General features: G+C 43.1%; 1 protein-coding gene across 1 annotated transcript in view; it reads left to right on the top strand.

Annotated features, from left to right (window-relative positions):
* Positions 1-16,241, top strand: part of LRRC6 (leucine rich repeat containing 6) — a 73,305-nt gene that overhangs the window by 38,003 nt on the left and 19,061 nt on the right. Inside the window, exons 6-10 of the mRNA XM_005688841.3 lie at positions 922-1,113; positions 2,802-2,879; positions 5,009-5,074; positions 7,471-7,540; positions 8,349-8,444. Coding sequence (XP_005688898.2) covers positions 922-1,113; positions 2,802-2,879; positions 5,009-5,074; positions 7,471-7,540; positions 8,349-8,444 — 502 coding nt within the window. The remainder of the gene's footprint in view (positions 1-921; positions 1,114-2,801; positions 2,880-5,008; positions 5,075-7,470; positions 7,541-8,348; positions 8,445-16,241) is intronic.

The raw sequence follows: 16,241 nt of genomic DNA, 5'->3' as shown, positions 1-16,241 counted from the left end.
TGCCATTTCTTTCTCCAGGGGGTCTTCCTGACCCAGGGATCAAACCTGTCTCCTGCATTGGCGGGTGGATTCTCTACCACTGAGACACCAAGGAAGCCTTTACCATGTAAAGCTACAAAACCCAAAGTCATCCATGAAAATGGAGTAGATAGAGGCCGTACCATGGGCAATGTCATATAGCCCACTGAAGAATTTTAGAGATTGAGAATCATTAAAGAACCTGGAATGTGCTTAGTTCCTCAGTCGTGTCTGACTCTTTGAGCCAGGTTCCTCTGTCCATGGGATTCTCCAGGCAAGAATACTGGAGTGGGTTGCCATGCCCTCCTTCAGGGGATCTTCCCAACCCAGGGACCGAACCCAGGTCTCCCACACTGCAGGCAGATTCTTTACTGTCTGAGCCACCAGGGAAGCCCCTAAAGAACCTGGAAGACATGATCAAATTTTTAAGAAAGAGTCCTCTGGGAGCAGTGTGAAGGATGAAATTGAAGGGTGCAAGACTGAAAGATTGATTACCAAGGCCCAGTGGTCCCTGAGTTTGTCTCGTCATCAGAACCTCCAGTGACGTATTGTAAAGCAAGAGTCCTAGGCACCCCTCCAAACTGACAGGATAGACTCTGGTGGGAGCCTAGAGATCCGTACTGTGTATGAAGCTCCCCAGATGACTCATAGCAGCCCAGTCTATGAATCCTTGGATCTGATTACTGCAGCATTCCTGGTGGTGGGTAAGGTGGGCCTGTCCTAGGGCTGTGGCACTTTTTCCAACTTGGCTCAGATAGGCTTTCTTTCAGACACATTTTGTTATTCAAAGCTTAGAAGATAATGAATTTTTTTTTTTAATATGTAAGGTATTTCAGGGGCAGTGTTCAGGATGAAATTCAGATGTCCCTTATTGGTCTTGATGTATCCTGTGCTTGTCCCTAGTCCATCTTCTGAAGAGAGTAAAGACTACATCCAGGCACCAGAGATACAAGAAAGGCAATGTAAGGGGAAGGAATTAGATGACAGAGAAGACGACCTGGAATTCTGGAATAAGCCCTGTTTGTACACTCCTGAATCTAGATTGGAAACTCTGAGACATATGGAAAAACAGCGGAGAGACCAAGAAAGATTAAGGTATCCCATTTTTTCCTATCATCGAGTGATAGAATATATTTTCATGATTGCACATTGTTTTATCCATCATCTGTGTTAAATCTGTGCTAGCTATCACACACAGACTTTGCTTTTCCTAATTTCAGCTTTTTGTTGACACGTATCTACTAACATTTATTAATATCAGACTACCTTCTTTAGGTTGTTGTGAATCATGGCATTTTAGGTAGAGTTTTGTTTGTATGTCCCTAGCTTTTTAACAACTTTAAACGTGTCAAATAGTATGGCCTGGTTTAGAGATACCAGTCCTCCAAGTCATTCTGTTCAGGTGCTGTGTCTACCCCATCTAATGAGTTTCTGAGATGTTTACCCTTAATTGTCCGGGGTCATGAAGGACAAGGGCTTCCCTGATAGCTCAGTTGGTAAAGAATCCGCCTGCAATGTAGGAGACCTGGATTCGATCCCTGGGTTGGGAAGATCTCCTAGAGAAGGGAAAGGCTACCCACTCCAGTGTTCTGGCCTGGAGAATTCAATGGACTGCATACAGTCCGTGGGGTCACAAGGAGTCAGACACGACTGAGGGACTTTCGCTTCACTGTGGAGAACAATGTAGCTCATGGAAACGTGAACTTAATTGGACCTGGCAACCCAGTTACAATGCAGAAAAATGTGAATAAATGTCTATTACAAAATAAAGTTAACTGACACAAAATCTCTATTAAAAGAACAATAGAAGTCTAAGGCAAAGAATCGCCTGTAGCTCTGTCGTTTTAACACATCTGTCCATCTGACCTTCTAGAACTTGTCCACATATGCCTCTTTTAAGTTTTTATGTATTTTTTGCAAATGTTCTAAATAAATATAATTTGCATCCTACATTTTCTTTCATGTTATTCCATGAATTTTTCCTCTTTACTCCGTTCACCTTCCTCCTGTCTCTACCCTTCATGGTAACGAGAGTTTGTTAGCGGGCTTGGGTCCAGCCCACCTCTACAATCATGTGAATGATTTCTGCAAATGTGGGATTGGGGATCTTTTTTAAGAACAAAAATGGACTTATATTTTATATGTTTGTTCTCACTAAATCATCATCAACACTTTTCTACAACTTTTTAGATGACTTTTTAGTAAAGAATGAACACATTTTTTAATAGATGCACAATATCTCATAGTGTGAACGTACCACAGTCAGTCCAATTATTCCTCCATTGATGGACATTCACAGTGCTTCCAGAGGCTTGCCTTTGCAGATGATGCTGTGATAGGCATCCTTTCACATAGATCCTTATGTACTGGTATATTTATTTCTATAAAATAGGTTCTGTTTGGCATTTTAAAAACTATAATTTTAGCTAAAGTAGAAGCTGTATACACAAATGGAGAATTGACAGTTAGCTGAGTAAATCATGCATAAAATAGACTCATTTAAACATTCATGGCTATTTCATGAAAAGGAGTTTTCTTCCCCCATTCAGATGATCTGGCAAATTGTCTTGGTCACATTTGCGCCTTACAGATATGGGTATAATCACACAGCAATCTGGCTCGATTGTCAGCCCCCAGCCACGGACCTCATCACAGTGAACTGATGTATTCATGAATATGCCATTAATTTTTCTGAAACTGTCTCACACATTAATTGCTTTTATATTATCTTTGTGTATTTTTTCTCTCCCCTTCCCCTTGTTCCCACTACCCCCAATACTAAGTGAAAAGAAGAAGAAAGTGAAGCCACCCAGGATGTTGGTCACCGAGGACGGGAGGGCCCTGAACGTGAATGAACCCAAGTAAGTGGGATCAACTGGAGACTTGAAGACGCAAAACATGTGGTATTGGTCATACCATGGCTTCAAGGGCACGTTTGCTCAGATATCTGACCACTCTGAATAAACCAGAAGAACCTAATGAGAATGTCATTTTGTGCATATTTAAAAGCAGAGTGGCATTATGTTTTCAAGTACATAATGTTACATTCCACATTTGGAGCTCAAACTGATCATTCCTTTCCTTCTCAAAGCACTGTCTTCCCCTTGCTCCTGATTCTTTGACCCTCGTGCCTTCTCATCATCCTCTGCTTTGCTGGCCCCTGTCTGTCTGGTCTCCTAAATGCTCTGGGGCCAGCTCCTCAGTTGTCTTCTCTTTCCTCATCCGCTCTCTCAAGATCTCACCAAATCCCATGGCTTGAAAGACGTTTTCATTCCTCATAAGCAGACTTGATCTCTTCCCTGAGCTCGGGACTTGTGTATTCAGTTAGCTGTTTGAGATCCTGTGTGGACATAAGCTAGGCGTGGTAGGCTCATCCTGACTAAAGCAGACGTCCTCGCTTCCACACCCACGACCACTTCCCATCAGAGCCTGCGTGCCCGTCAGTGTCCTCTGGCTTGGGAGTGAGCATCCACTGGGTGTCAAGAGCAATACCTCAGATTCATCCTCCATCCTCTCTCTCATGTTATCAGTGAGCCCATGAGCTCTTCCTCCAGAATTACCAGAATCCCACCCCTTCTCATTCACCTCCTCACCGCCCGCTTAGAGGACATCAGCCTACTCTTCCCTGGACAGTTGCAGTAGGTCATTGAGTGCTCTCCATGGTCATTTCTTGGCCAACTACCACCTCTTCTACTCAGCGGAAGAGAGAGGGGGAAAGGTGGGAAAGGGCACTCAGTCCCCTTCTTAAAGAAAGCTCCTAGAAAGATGAACATTTTCCTTTAGAACTGAAGCATATGATCTCATCCAGCAGCCAGGAAAGCTGGGGAACGTGGTCTTCACCCTGCAGAGCCGTATTCATCACTCAACTCAGGGGTCCTGTTACCACGGGTAAAGCAGGAGCAGACAGTGGGGAGTGAGTATCAGTGTCTGTCGTAGAAAAAGTGAAAGTCACTCAGTCGTGTCCGACTCTTTGCTACCCCATGGGCTGTACAGAAAACCTCTCTGAAATTACCTTCCGATAGATACGTGAAGGGAGAGTTTAAGTTGTTGGCTGGAAAATGGGGCAATAAGCAATCAAGGCAGACGAGAAAACACCTATAATAAAAGTCCCAGAGATGAGATCAAAAATGCATGGGTCATCTGTGCACCCAAAGGAGTGGCCCCCTCAGGGCTGCTGGAAGTAGGGAGAGTGACCATGAGCAGACCCCCAGCTGGCAGCAAGTTGCGGGCTAGTGGTACATCTTCCCAAACAATTTAGCCTGCATTCTTTAACATCGCTGGGTTATGTACTTTAGAGAATACGACAATAACTGAAATACTCAGAATGAAATTGACCAGGTAATTCTGAACAATGCATCGGCGGTATGGAAGTTACACCTAGGACTCAACCTCACGGTCCAGCTAAAAGACTTGGGGCTTTGAGATCCTGCCTCCCAGATTCATGTGACCTCTTTCCCAGCTATGTCAGCCCCCTCTGAGCCTCTGTTTCTTCTCCTGTAAAATGGAGGTGATGGGTCACAGGCAGCATCTCTGGGGAAGTGGAAAGGTCACCGATGAAAGAAGAAAAAAGACAAAACTGTTTAAAAATGAAGGAATCGTGTGCTGGATAATGGCAAGCAGATGCAACATGTGGTCCTCCGGCAGTAATTCCGCGTTTCAGTTTGCTCCTAGCAAACCCGAATGAAGAAGGGAGAAGAAAACTTTAGCCACCAGATGTCTCTGTCTCTGCACCAATGCTGATTTTTTGTATCTAGTGTAAGATTCCCATATGGAAACCATGTAAACAGAAATAATTTATAAATCTGTTGTAGGCTTCTGTTGAAATTGTTAAACTCTGACTTTTTATTGACCAGCCACCAAAATAAGTGTGCCATTGAAGATGCGTATATAGTTACTAGTAAATTTCCTTTTAATATTGGGATGGGGTTATCTATCAAGTATTGCTAAAAACATCCTTTTGTTTCTTCCCCCTAAATGGACTGTTCCTTAGACTTGACTTCACTTTGAAAGATGATGAAAAGCATAACCAGATCGTCCTGGACTTGGCCGTGTATAGGTAAAGATATTTTACCATGTGTTTAAAGGGTGGCAATTCTGTTTTCCTTCTCAGTCACAGTCTCTTGAGTTCTGAAACGTGAACACCAGCCTCTTTATAGCGTCCAGAGTCCTGCCTGGTCTCACCTCCCGCACTCGCTTCCTGCCCCTGGAGCCTGCATCCTGACTGCTGCGCTCCCCACCCCACCCCCACCCCAGCTCTCCTTGGCTGTGACACTCGCTCCACCAGCCCGTGTCACCTCCACCCTTCCTTGCTGCAGTCACTCAAAGACACTCAGCCATCTGCCTCAGTGCTCAAAGGTGCCAGGCTCCGGCTCACTCCCTCTACCCAACTGTTCATTTCGGGATCCACATGCCTGGTGTTTCTGCTTCTCCAGCCCTTTCAGACCCATTGAAGCCCCAGGGCCTCTGTCCAGGCACCTCCCTCTGCCTGTGTCGCTCTCACCCCAGGTGTGACCCCCAGGGACGTCTGTGCAGGCGCCTCCCTCTGCCTGGGTCACTCTCACCTCAGGTCTGACCCCCAGGGCCTCTGTGCAGGCGCCTCCCTCTGCCTGGGTCACTCTCACCCCAGGTCTGATGCCCCAGGGCCTCTGTGCAGGCGCCCATCTCTGCCTGGGTCACTCTCACCCCAGGTCTGATGCCCCAGGGCCTCTGTCCAGGCACCTCCCTCTGCCTGTGACACTCTCACCCCAGGTCTGACCCCCAGGGCCTCTGTGCAGGCGCCTCCCTCTGCCTGGGTCACTCTCACCCCAGGTCTGACACCCCAGGGACTCTATGCAGGCGCCTCTCTCTGCCTGTCACTTTCACCTCAGGTCTGACGCACCAGGGCCTCTGATCAGGCACCTCTCTCTGCCTGTGACACTCTCACCTCAGGTCTGACGCCCCAGAGCCTCTGTGCAGGCGCCTCCCTCTGTCTGTGTTGCTCTCACCCCAGGTCTGACACCCAGGGCCTCTGTGCAGGCACCTCCCTCTGCCTGGGTCACTGTCACCTTAGGTGTCCTCATGACCTTCAGGCCTTCATTCAGATGCAACTTTATTAGAGAGGCCTGTCTGCGCACCCCGAGCATCCAGTCTAGACCAGTACCTGCCTGCTCCAGCACTTCTTCCACCTCGCCCTGCTTCTTGATTTCCACCCGATGAACTCTAAATTTCCTTGTAGTTTGAAAACTGTGAAGTTGAGGCAGAAGCTTGTATGTGTTCCTCCCTGTTTGTATCTCCAGCACCTAAAGCAGCGCCTGACACCTGTCGGGAGCTCAATAACAGCGCGGCTAAAGGAATGAATGGTTACCGATGATGCAGTCGGTGGACGTTTACACTGTAATAATGGCCTTTGTCTCTCTGAGGGATGTTGCTGCATGCTCTGTCTTATTTAGCCTCTCAGTAATCTGGTGACTTGGGAGGGCTTGTTATCCTGGAATTACCCAAGGTGGGTTGGGGGGTGAGTCTTGTCAAAGTAGACACAGTAATTGCAGAAGTCAGAAAGTGACCCCTTAGGCCCAGGCCCAACACTGCATTTTTTAACTGTGATAAAATACACATAGCAATCTTAGGAAACAGGTGCTATTTGTATCCTCATTTTACAGGTGAGACTACAGAGGCTTAGAAAGGTTAAGGCGTGTGCTCCAAGATAATCTAGCGGGAGGGGAAGGGGAGTCAGTCCTCCCGAGTCTGTGTGGTCAGAGTCTGCGCCCGCCACCCTGCATCTGTCCTACCTGCCTCACTTAATGTTTGTGAGTTTTGAGTCATTGCCATGTTTTCAAACATTCCCAATCAGTATTTTGACATGTATAAAAATAACCATTTGGCCAAACTTCTCATTTGAAAGAGCGGTATGGATTCTGAACCTTTCCCCTCTTGTGGAGTCGAAAACGATGGGGTCACTGTCATGGATGAGGGAGGAGCTGGGGTGCTGGGCTTTCTGGGCAGGACATTCCTAGTGGGGGAGAAGCTGAACCAGCCTTCCATGATGGTCGTGTAAGGACAGCCGCACAACTGCTGTGGAAATAGAACAGAACAGAGCCCCAAGGAAGCAGGAGCTTAGTGGATTCAGCATCCCTGGCTATTCACATCGGTTTTAGGGGCTTAAAATAAAATATTCATGAAAGAGCATGGCAAGCCATTTTCTGCCAACCTCTGGTATTTCAGGCCTCAGATATTTTGGGGTGAGGGGCAATCAATGCCAAGTGTACTTGTGGGTCTAAAAATGAAAATGCTGATATATTGGATTTCCTGTGAGATCTGGGGATTAATTTAAGATGGATATTCTAAGACCTGTGTATCATGGAAACTGTGAACTTTCTTCAGTTAAAATGGCCCCATAAGTGCAACTTTATATTTGCTCTTCTTTAAACTTAATGTCTTTGAAAAATTACAAGACTTGATTGTTGAATTTTGAAGGTATATGGACACCTCTTTAATCGATGTTGATGTACAGCCAACTTACGTGCGAGTGATGGTCAAGGGAAAGGTAAGCGTGACCCTGTAGGCTGTTACTATTGCAGAACCCAGCCTAAAACCTAACTAACTCGCCTCAAAACAATTTTTAAGCCATTTTAAAATAGAAAAAGAGGAACTCAGTGCTATTTTTTTAGACACACGATTTTACAACAGGAGAGGTATTACGCAGAAACGGTTGCTGACCAGGGTGTACCTTTGTAAAATTAGTATTTTTAACCTGTATCTATTTAGTTAACATTTTCCCAGACCTGATAAGATGGTCTATATGGGTAGCCTGTGCTTGAAATTAAATTTCAATATTATACACATTTAAAATTGTTAATGGTTTCATTCATGAAAGTGAAAGTCACTCAGTTGTGTCCAACTCTCTGTGACCTCACGGACTATACAGTCCTTGGAATTCTCCAGGCCAGAATACTGAAGTCGGTAGCTTTTCCTACTGTAATTTTATCATTTTTTGAAATAGTATGTTTTGCCAGTTCTAAGTATTCATGTGAGATAGCCTAAAGACTTTAAAAATGGAAATATGTTGAGATTTTATGATAGGATGTTTTATCTATAAATGCTTTATCAGCCATGTTATCATGATTGGACCAATCATGATTTATGACTGATAATTGTTCTGTAAACCACTCATTAAAATTGGTAAAATAGTTTGTACCTATGGAGTATAGCCCCATATATTATTTTTTTCATAATAAGTCTAATTAGACTTTTTTTAACAATTGGTGAATTTTAGCTATGTAACAAAAATACCTCTTAAAGGAACTTCCTCGTATAATATACACTCATTGTCCGTACTTCCTGTTTACTCTCAGCCATTTCAGCTCGTCCTCCCTGCAGAAGTCAGACCTGACAGCAGTTTTGCTAAAAGATCTCAGACCACAGGGCACCTGGTTGTCTGCATGCCCAAGGTAGGCAGCGCCATTTTGATCCATCTCAAGTCTGGATATGGTTGTTCCTGAAGGAACCTGACCTACTAGGGCTCCTGATGACTTCTGATCAAGGTCCTTTTGGCTGAGAGAGCCAGAAAATCTTCTCACTCCAGGTCAGGTAGGAGAACAAAGGTCAGGTGACTCCTCCTGCCAGCAGTTCTTGTCTCTGCAGGCTTCTTCTGCCTCTCAGCCTAGAGTGGGGATAGAGTTGGAGGGTATGGATCACAGGATCCACTGAGCGTGTCTGTCACACGGCAATCAGTGCTTTCCTTACAGATAACTTTGAGAGGATATGTATTGGCCTACCTAACATAGGCCTTGGGCCCCTAAAAATTAAAAAAAAAAATGTGATTGAATTCCAAATATTGAGCTTACTGGTTTTGTGACTTTGGGCCACTTATTAACCTAACGCTGGGCCTCTGTTTCCTAACATTGCTCTTAAGAAAGATAATGACCCTAGGAAGGATTGAAGGCAAAAGGAGAAAGGGGCAGCAGAGGATGAGCTGGTTAGATAGCATCACCAACTCAACGGACATGAATTTGAGCAAACTCTCGGAGACAACGGAGGACAGAGGAGCCTGGCGTGCTGCAGTCCATAGAATCACAGAGTCAGACATGACTTAGTGACTGAATAACGACAACAAAGAAAGATAATACACAGAAAATTCATAGCACTGTGAGCGCTCGGTGAATGTTGATGTCATTATTGTTTTTTGTATTATTTTTATGAAACAGACTAGATAGTATTTTAACTAAAACTCTTTTCTGTCTTTTATTTGAGAGGAAAAGTGTTGTATATGTATTTTTTTTCCAGTTTTTAAAATTTGAAGTATAGTTGCTTTATAATATTGTACTAGTTTCAGGTGTACAGCATTGATTCAGGTTTTGTTTTTGTTTTTGTTTTTGCAAATTACTTTCCATTATAGGTTCTACAAAATGATGAATATAACTCTGCTTTATAGTAAATCCCTGTTGCTTGTCTATTTAATGGATAGTAGTTTGTATCTGTTAATGATATCCTCCTAATTTGTCCTTCCTCCTCCCTCTTCTGCTAAATGTCTGATAGAGAAAAACAAATACTATATATCACTTACATATAGAGTCTTGAAAAAAATGTAAAGGAATCTATATGCAAAACAGAAATAGACTCACAGACATAGAGAGCAAAAGTACGTGTCCTTTAGATATGGCTGACTTCTGAACACTGACAGCTTCCCCTCGCCTGGCTTTCAGACTCCTTAACCTTGATCTCAGAGCTGAATGTCTGAGGCAGAAGCTCTTTAGAAGCCAGAACAGGCTTAACAGGGACAGATGACAACCCTGAAAGAACTTAAGGAAATTAAACTTAAAAAAAAAAATCATTTGTCTGTACAGAAAGTGTGGATTCCTCAATACAGACTCTGTGAATGAGTTAGGATGTTTCATGCTGCAAGCTACAGGAAACCCCAAACAAAACTGGCTTTCACCATAAAGAAGCATTCCTACCTATGGAAGGTAGAGAGGGTTCAGGCAAGGGAATGTTAAGACCCTTTCTGATGTAGTTTTGTCCTTAAGCCAGCTTCCTTCCTGACGTGAGCACTAGCAGTAACTAAGGTGACTTGATTTCTTGCTCTTACCTTGCTTAAAGATAGAGAATCAGAGAAAGACACAGAGAAAGGCCCTCTCCTATCACCATGGAATAAAAACTCCGCTTCGCTGATTTGGTCAGTTTAGCTGAAGAGTCCAACAAATCTTGATGAGCTTGACTGTGGACAGTGGAACATCTCTGGTCAAAGAGATGGTCATCTTTTCTTCATTCCTATTATTTGATGTTTGGTTACTATCATCTCATGCCATGGGCTTTCCTGGTGGCTCAGTGGCAAAGAATCCGCCTGGCAATGCAGGAGACATAGATTCGATCCCTGGGTCGGGAGGATCCCCTGGAGAAGAAAATGGCAACCCACTCCAGTATTCTTGCTTGGGAAACCCCATGGACAGAAGAGCCTGGCAGGCTATAGTCCATGGGGTCACAAAAGAGCTGGACACTACTTAGCTGCTGAACAACAACAGTCTTATGCCTTGAGCTGAGGGTGGGGTCAGCTTTGCCCCAGTCACTCAGGTTTCAAAGGGGGAAGAGGAGGTTCTTTTGAGGAAGAAAAGGGACCTGGGGGGCACAGAGATTATAAACTTGATTAGCCAATAAGATTTCTGTAATGATTTACTAATCCTTCATTATCCCAAAGCCAGTTTTGTAACAGATTGATTCTGAGTAATCAATTATGTATTTTTACTCTGAGGCCATAAAACAGCAAATACAATTTGTTGTCAAGCAATAAGACAACAAACACGACTATAAGAATCTCATTGTCCTTGTTGACAACAACAAATGAAGGAAACGCTTCCGTGCTGATTAGAATATCCTATAGGGAAATCTAAGAGATAACTCAATTACTTTGGTGTTTCGACAGAGACATTTGAATGACACTGTGATCAGCACTGTTCTTTCTTTTGTGTTTTTTGTTTTTGTTTTTTTTTTTTTTGAAATTTCCATTGTGAGAAGCCACAGATTAAAAGGTAATCGCTGGTTTCCTAAAAAAAATTCAAGATGTGCAATTTGTGGACCTTTTACAGGGTGCCAGGCCATTGATCAGACGACCTCTGTGCTCTTTTCCCATGAATCTTTTAAATAAATGCAGCATTCTATTTCCATTATCCTTTCTGTTTTTATATCAGTTTAAATTTTTCATGTTAAGTATATATGCAAAGCATAAAAAATGGCTTATTGGAGAAAAAGCATTCTAGAAGTGCTTAGTTGAAGATGGATAATTTATACAGAAAGAATCAGAAGGTTTCTTTTTTTCTCAGTAATTAACTGAGTAGCATTTTTTTCCCTTTGAGATATATACTTTTTAAGACTTTAGGGACTTCCCCAGTGGTCTAGTTGTTGAGACTTGGCCTTCCAATGCAGGGAGTGTGGGTATGATCCCTGGTTGGGGAGCTGAGATCTCACATGCCTCTTGGCCAAAAATCCAAAACGAAAAAAGAAAAAATAAAACAAACAAAAAACAGAAGCAGTGTTGTAACAAATTCAGTAAAGACTTAAAAAGAAGATTTTAGACTACTATGTTAAAGTAGCATTGATGTCAAGCTATCCCTTTCATTAGTCCTTTGAAATTGTTATTAAATTATTAATTAATAATTATTGCCTTTTAGAATTTCTTTTATATACCTCTGTCATTATTCCCCCTAACAGGTAGCTAGTCGATAAAATCAACCTTTGGAGAATACTTACTTGCCCAGAATTAGTTGTTTTTCATTTATGAGTTAGGTATTTGCAAGGACTATTAAACTCAAAGAATAAAAGCTTTTTTCTTAAAAAAAATCATCGAAAGTTAAAAATAAAAATTCTAGCTTCACTTATGGTTACTATTGAAAATAAGTATTAGTAACAATTAGCATCTTCATCATTCCTATTGATTTAAATAGTTGAAGTCCTGAAGTTTGACCCACTGAACCATCTTGTGTGTCTAGGAATTGTCGGTCTGACCCGCATTATAATGACTGAGGCATATTCTTAGAGTTTTAAAGCATAAAAATCAAGTAGACACTTAGGTATACTTTTGATTCATTCATAGGAAACAGTGTTGTCAATATGTTAAGTGATAACTCAGTACTTCAGGAAATACCTAAAATTGACCTTGGTAGTTTATAATACTTGGATACTGTAAATTGATGAAAAGAAGATCAAATTTGCTGTTTAGTTGTTCCTTCTTTGTGATAGTCTTTGTAAAGATTATTTGTGAAGAGCTCATCTATTTGATGATGTCTGTGATGGGACGACGCCAACTGTGTTTGTGGAGATGCAGCAATGAACTTTGTATACATTTTTTCAAGGACCCAAAATTTGTAATGGAACCCGTAAACTGCTCAACTATTTCTCATTAGCCGCTTCACTCAGCATTTTGTCAAAGATGTCAAATGGATCTTTTTCCCTTTCCTGCCCCTGAATGAGGCTGGGTCTGTACAGACTGGGTGCTGATGAGCAGGCAAGTTTCACATCTGTTCTTTGTCACAGGGGTCATGGCTGAATATTCCCTTGCTGACCTGCTGGTGGGTTCTCCCAACTCAGCACCACACCCAAAGGCTCTTATCTCGTGCTAGCTCCATGATACCAGCTGCTTCCCAACATCTGGTACCGAGTCTGTATCTGTGGGTTGGTATAATACCCAGAGATCACAATCCCTACCATTCCCTGCAGAGTTCCCATCTCCACTGGCCATCATTATAACTTAACTTGTGGGTCCCGCACCTCCCGGAAGGCCATCTCCTCCACTATGATTTCAAGGGTTGATACCTTAGCTGGAAGAGTTGGCTGGGGTTGTGGATGAAAAAGTACTCTGGCTTTCTCAGAAAGTGGCATTAGGGGCCTCCCCTGGTGGTCCAGGGGTTAGGAATCCGCCTGCCAGTACAGGGGACATGGGTCCGATCCCTGGTCTGGGAGGATTCCACATGCTGCGGGGCAGCTAAACCTGTGGGCCACAGCTGAGCCCATACTCTCCAGCCCGAGAGCTACAACTGCTGAAGCCTGAGTACCTAGAGCCCGTGCTCCAAAACAGGAGAGGCCACCGCGATGAGAAGCCCATGCACCGCAGTGAAGAGTAGCCCCCACTCGCCGCAACTAGAGAAAGCCTGAGCAGCAGTGAAGGCCCAGCACAGCCAAAGATAAATAAAATTAAAAAGAAAGAAAGAAAGTGACCTTAGAGAATAGGAGGTCAACTGCCCAGGTAATAGAGGAGGAGGAAGCATTCCGCGTCTCATGAGGCTCTTCTCAGTCCTGCTCCACGGGTCAGTGGCATTTCCTGCTCATTTCCAGCACTGTTTTATTCCTTAGTCTTAGCTTTGGGGGTCCGTGTAAAGAATGTCCGTCTCCTGTGCCTGTCTCCATTTATTCCATTAGGTATATCCATTCAAGAAACATGGACCCAAGGTGTCATCCGTTTACCAGAAATCCACTATTCTTCTTTGGGGAAGAGTTGCTAATCCTTTTCTCAACACAGCAGCCAAATGATCATTTCACAGTGTGTGTACATCAGACCAAGTCATGTTTTCTAGTCAGAGTTAAAAACAAGATCGCCCCAAGAATCTTCTCCTGCCACGGTCCCTCTGACATTATCTTCTGTCGCCTCGCCCTCTCATCATTCCAGCCACCTTGGCCTCCTTGCCATTTCACAAATACGGCAAGCATCCTCCTACCCCGGTCCTTAGTACTTGCTGTTCTCTCTGCTAGAATGCCAGTCTCCCAGGTATCCTCACAGTCTGCTCTCTCCCTTCTTTGGGTTTTTTTTTTTTTTTTCAAGTGTTGTTTCACCATGAGTTCTTTCCTGATCCCAATGTTTAGCAGGCTTCCCCTTCCCTACCTCAGTTTCTCTATCCTGTTTCTGCTGTATTTTTCTTCATAAGAATGTATCACCACTGGACAGTCATGTAGTTTTAAATGTTTCTTTCTTTGTCTGTCTCCATCAACAAAAATTTAAGCTTCATGAGAATAGGGACTTTTGTCTGCTCTTATTACTACTGTGTCACTGGTACCTAGAACTGAGCCAGACAAAGAGTAGGTGGTCAATACATTTTTACTGAGCAAGTAAATACATTAAATGCAACTTTAAAATACATTTTAATATTTACAACAAGAATCTCCCCAAATTACTCTTCCCGCTCCTCAATCATTTCCTCATTATTTTTCTATGTGTGTTATTCCAGGTTAAGTTTCAAATAATTTCATCCAATTCTGCCTCCAAGAATGCCATTTGAATTTTTATTGCTGTTACCATTTAGAGACAGTGAAAACAGATGGTCTCTGGAGCCAGAGAACCTGGGTTAAATCTTGATACTTCTACTCAACAGCTGCATGATCTTGAGCAAATTATTTATCCCTCTGTGCCTTAGATTCCTTGTCCATCCAATGATATTAATGATCAGTCACACCTCAAAAGGTTGTATTGAGGATTATATAAATGCATATGTAAAACACCTAGGTGACCACTTTGGGCATAATACACCCTGCACTCATGTTACTGTTAATTAGTGTTATCCATTACCCTGATAGCTCAGCTGGTAGAGAATCTGCCTGCAAGGCAGGAGATCCCGTTCAATTCATGGGTCGGGAAGATCTGCTGGAGAAGGGATAGGTTACCCACTCCAGTATTCGTGGGCTTCCCTGGTGGCTCACCTGGTAAAGAATCTGCCTGCAGTGTGGGAGACCTGGGTTCAATCCCTGGGTTGGGAAGATCTCCTTGAGAGGGGAACGGCTACCCACTCCAGTACTCCAGCCTGGAGAATCCAGCAAAGAGTCGGACATGACTGAGTGACTTTCACTCTCACTGTATGTACGATTTTAGTTTCTGTTCTGAGTAGAATTATTCCCTGTCAGGTTTTCTGAGAGTTTATGCTTGTCCTTTGATATATTTTCTTAAATGTGTGGTTAGACTCACTGGTATGTCCATAAACAGTCTTATGGTCATCAGCCTGGGAGTACCTGGCTCATAATCTCATTCCAGGCCAGTTTAACAAGATTTAACTGAGATTTTGCATTCACAGGGAAACATGCATAGTCATTCAATTAAACTCCCATCTAGATTCTCAACTGACAAGTTCCAGGAGCACTCCAAGAATATGCTTCCTGATTTCCTTTGGGTGTTCTTTCAGAATAATTAACTGAGATTAAAGAAGGTGCCATCTGAACTGAACAACAAAATATATTTACAGCTTCATTCGGTGAACATCCCACTTGATTCTGCTTTATTGAGCACAGGAGACAAAGGTCACATATTAGAGGTCAATATTACAGACCATGATTCTAGAAAACAGTCTCAGATGCCCTTTCCCTTATTATTTGAACATGTTTCTCAGTACTTTATCTCTACTCGAATATGCTTGTGATATGCCCAACATAAACTCAGTTTTACTCTTTGAATGTTAATTTCAAGATGGTCTAGAGTGAGGGCCACTTGGTCATCTTGCTGGGTTTTTCTGTTCCATTCATATTTCTACTTTTGTAGAACATTCTTTCTCTTCCTCAGCTCATTCCTAAAAACTTGCAGTGCTGGAAAAATAGAAGCATCAAAGGATGATTTCCACATACTCCAAACATCATATCTTTCCCCACTTGGCCTCCTTGGCCATCCTTATCCTATGAATGAACTCTCTGTGTTCTATCTGAACTCTCCAGATATGTGTTAGCTCCTATTTCCACTTGCCTGTGAAAGGCTATTTTTCCATTCTGACAATTCTCTCTTCTGCATCTTCACTGAATTTTCTCCACACACAACTTATATTAGAAAACATGCTAAAATGTCTCCCTTCTCCAAAATAAAACAGTACAAAATAAAAACATTCCCCTCTACTTAACTGTTCTGACCTGATTCACAGCAAAACTCTGAAAGAAGACATCTATATTTTCTGTTCCAATTCTTTTCTTACAATTTCTAAAACTAACCCTAATGAGGTATTCATCTCTTCTCCAGTTTCCCCACCCCCATCCATGAAACATCTCTTTTTGAGGTCTCTAGTCCTCTCTATGGAGAAGGCAATGGCACTCCACTACAGTACTCTTGCCTGGAAAATCCCATGGATGGAGGAACCTGGTAGGCTGCAGTCCATGGGGTCACTAAGATTCAGACACGACTGAGAGACTTCACTTTCACTTTTCACTTTCATGCATTGGAGAAGGAAATGGCAACCCACTCCAGTGTTCTTGCCTGGAGAATCCCAGGGACGGTAGAGTCTGGTGGACTGCCA

Source organism: Capra hircus, chromosome 14 (assembly GCF_001704415.2).
Source record: "Capra hircus breed San Clemente chromosome 14, ASM170441v1, whole genome shotgun sequence".
NCBI classification, from domain to species: domain Eukaryota; kingdom Metazoa; phylum Chordata; class Mammalia; order Artiodactyla; family Bovidae; genus Capra; species Capra hircus.
Note: the sequence above shows the minus strand (reverse complement) of the source record. Positions and strands in the feature narration are given on the sequence as shown.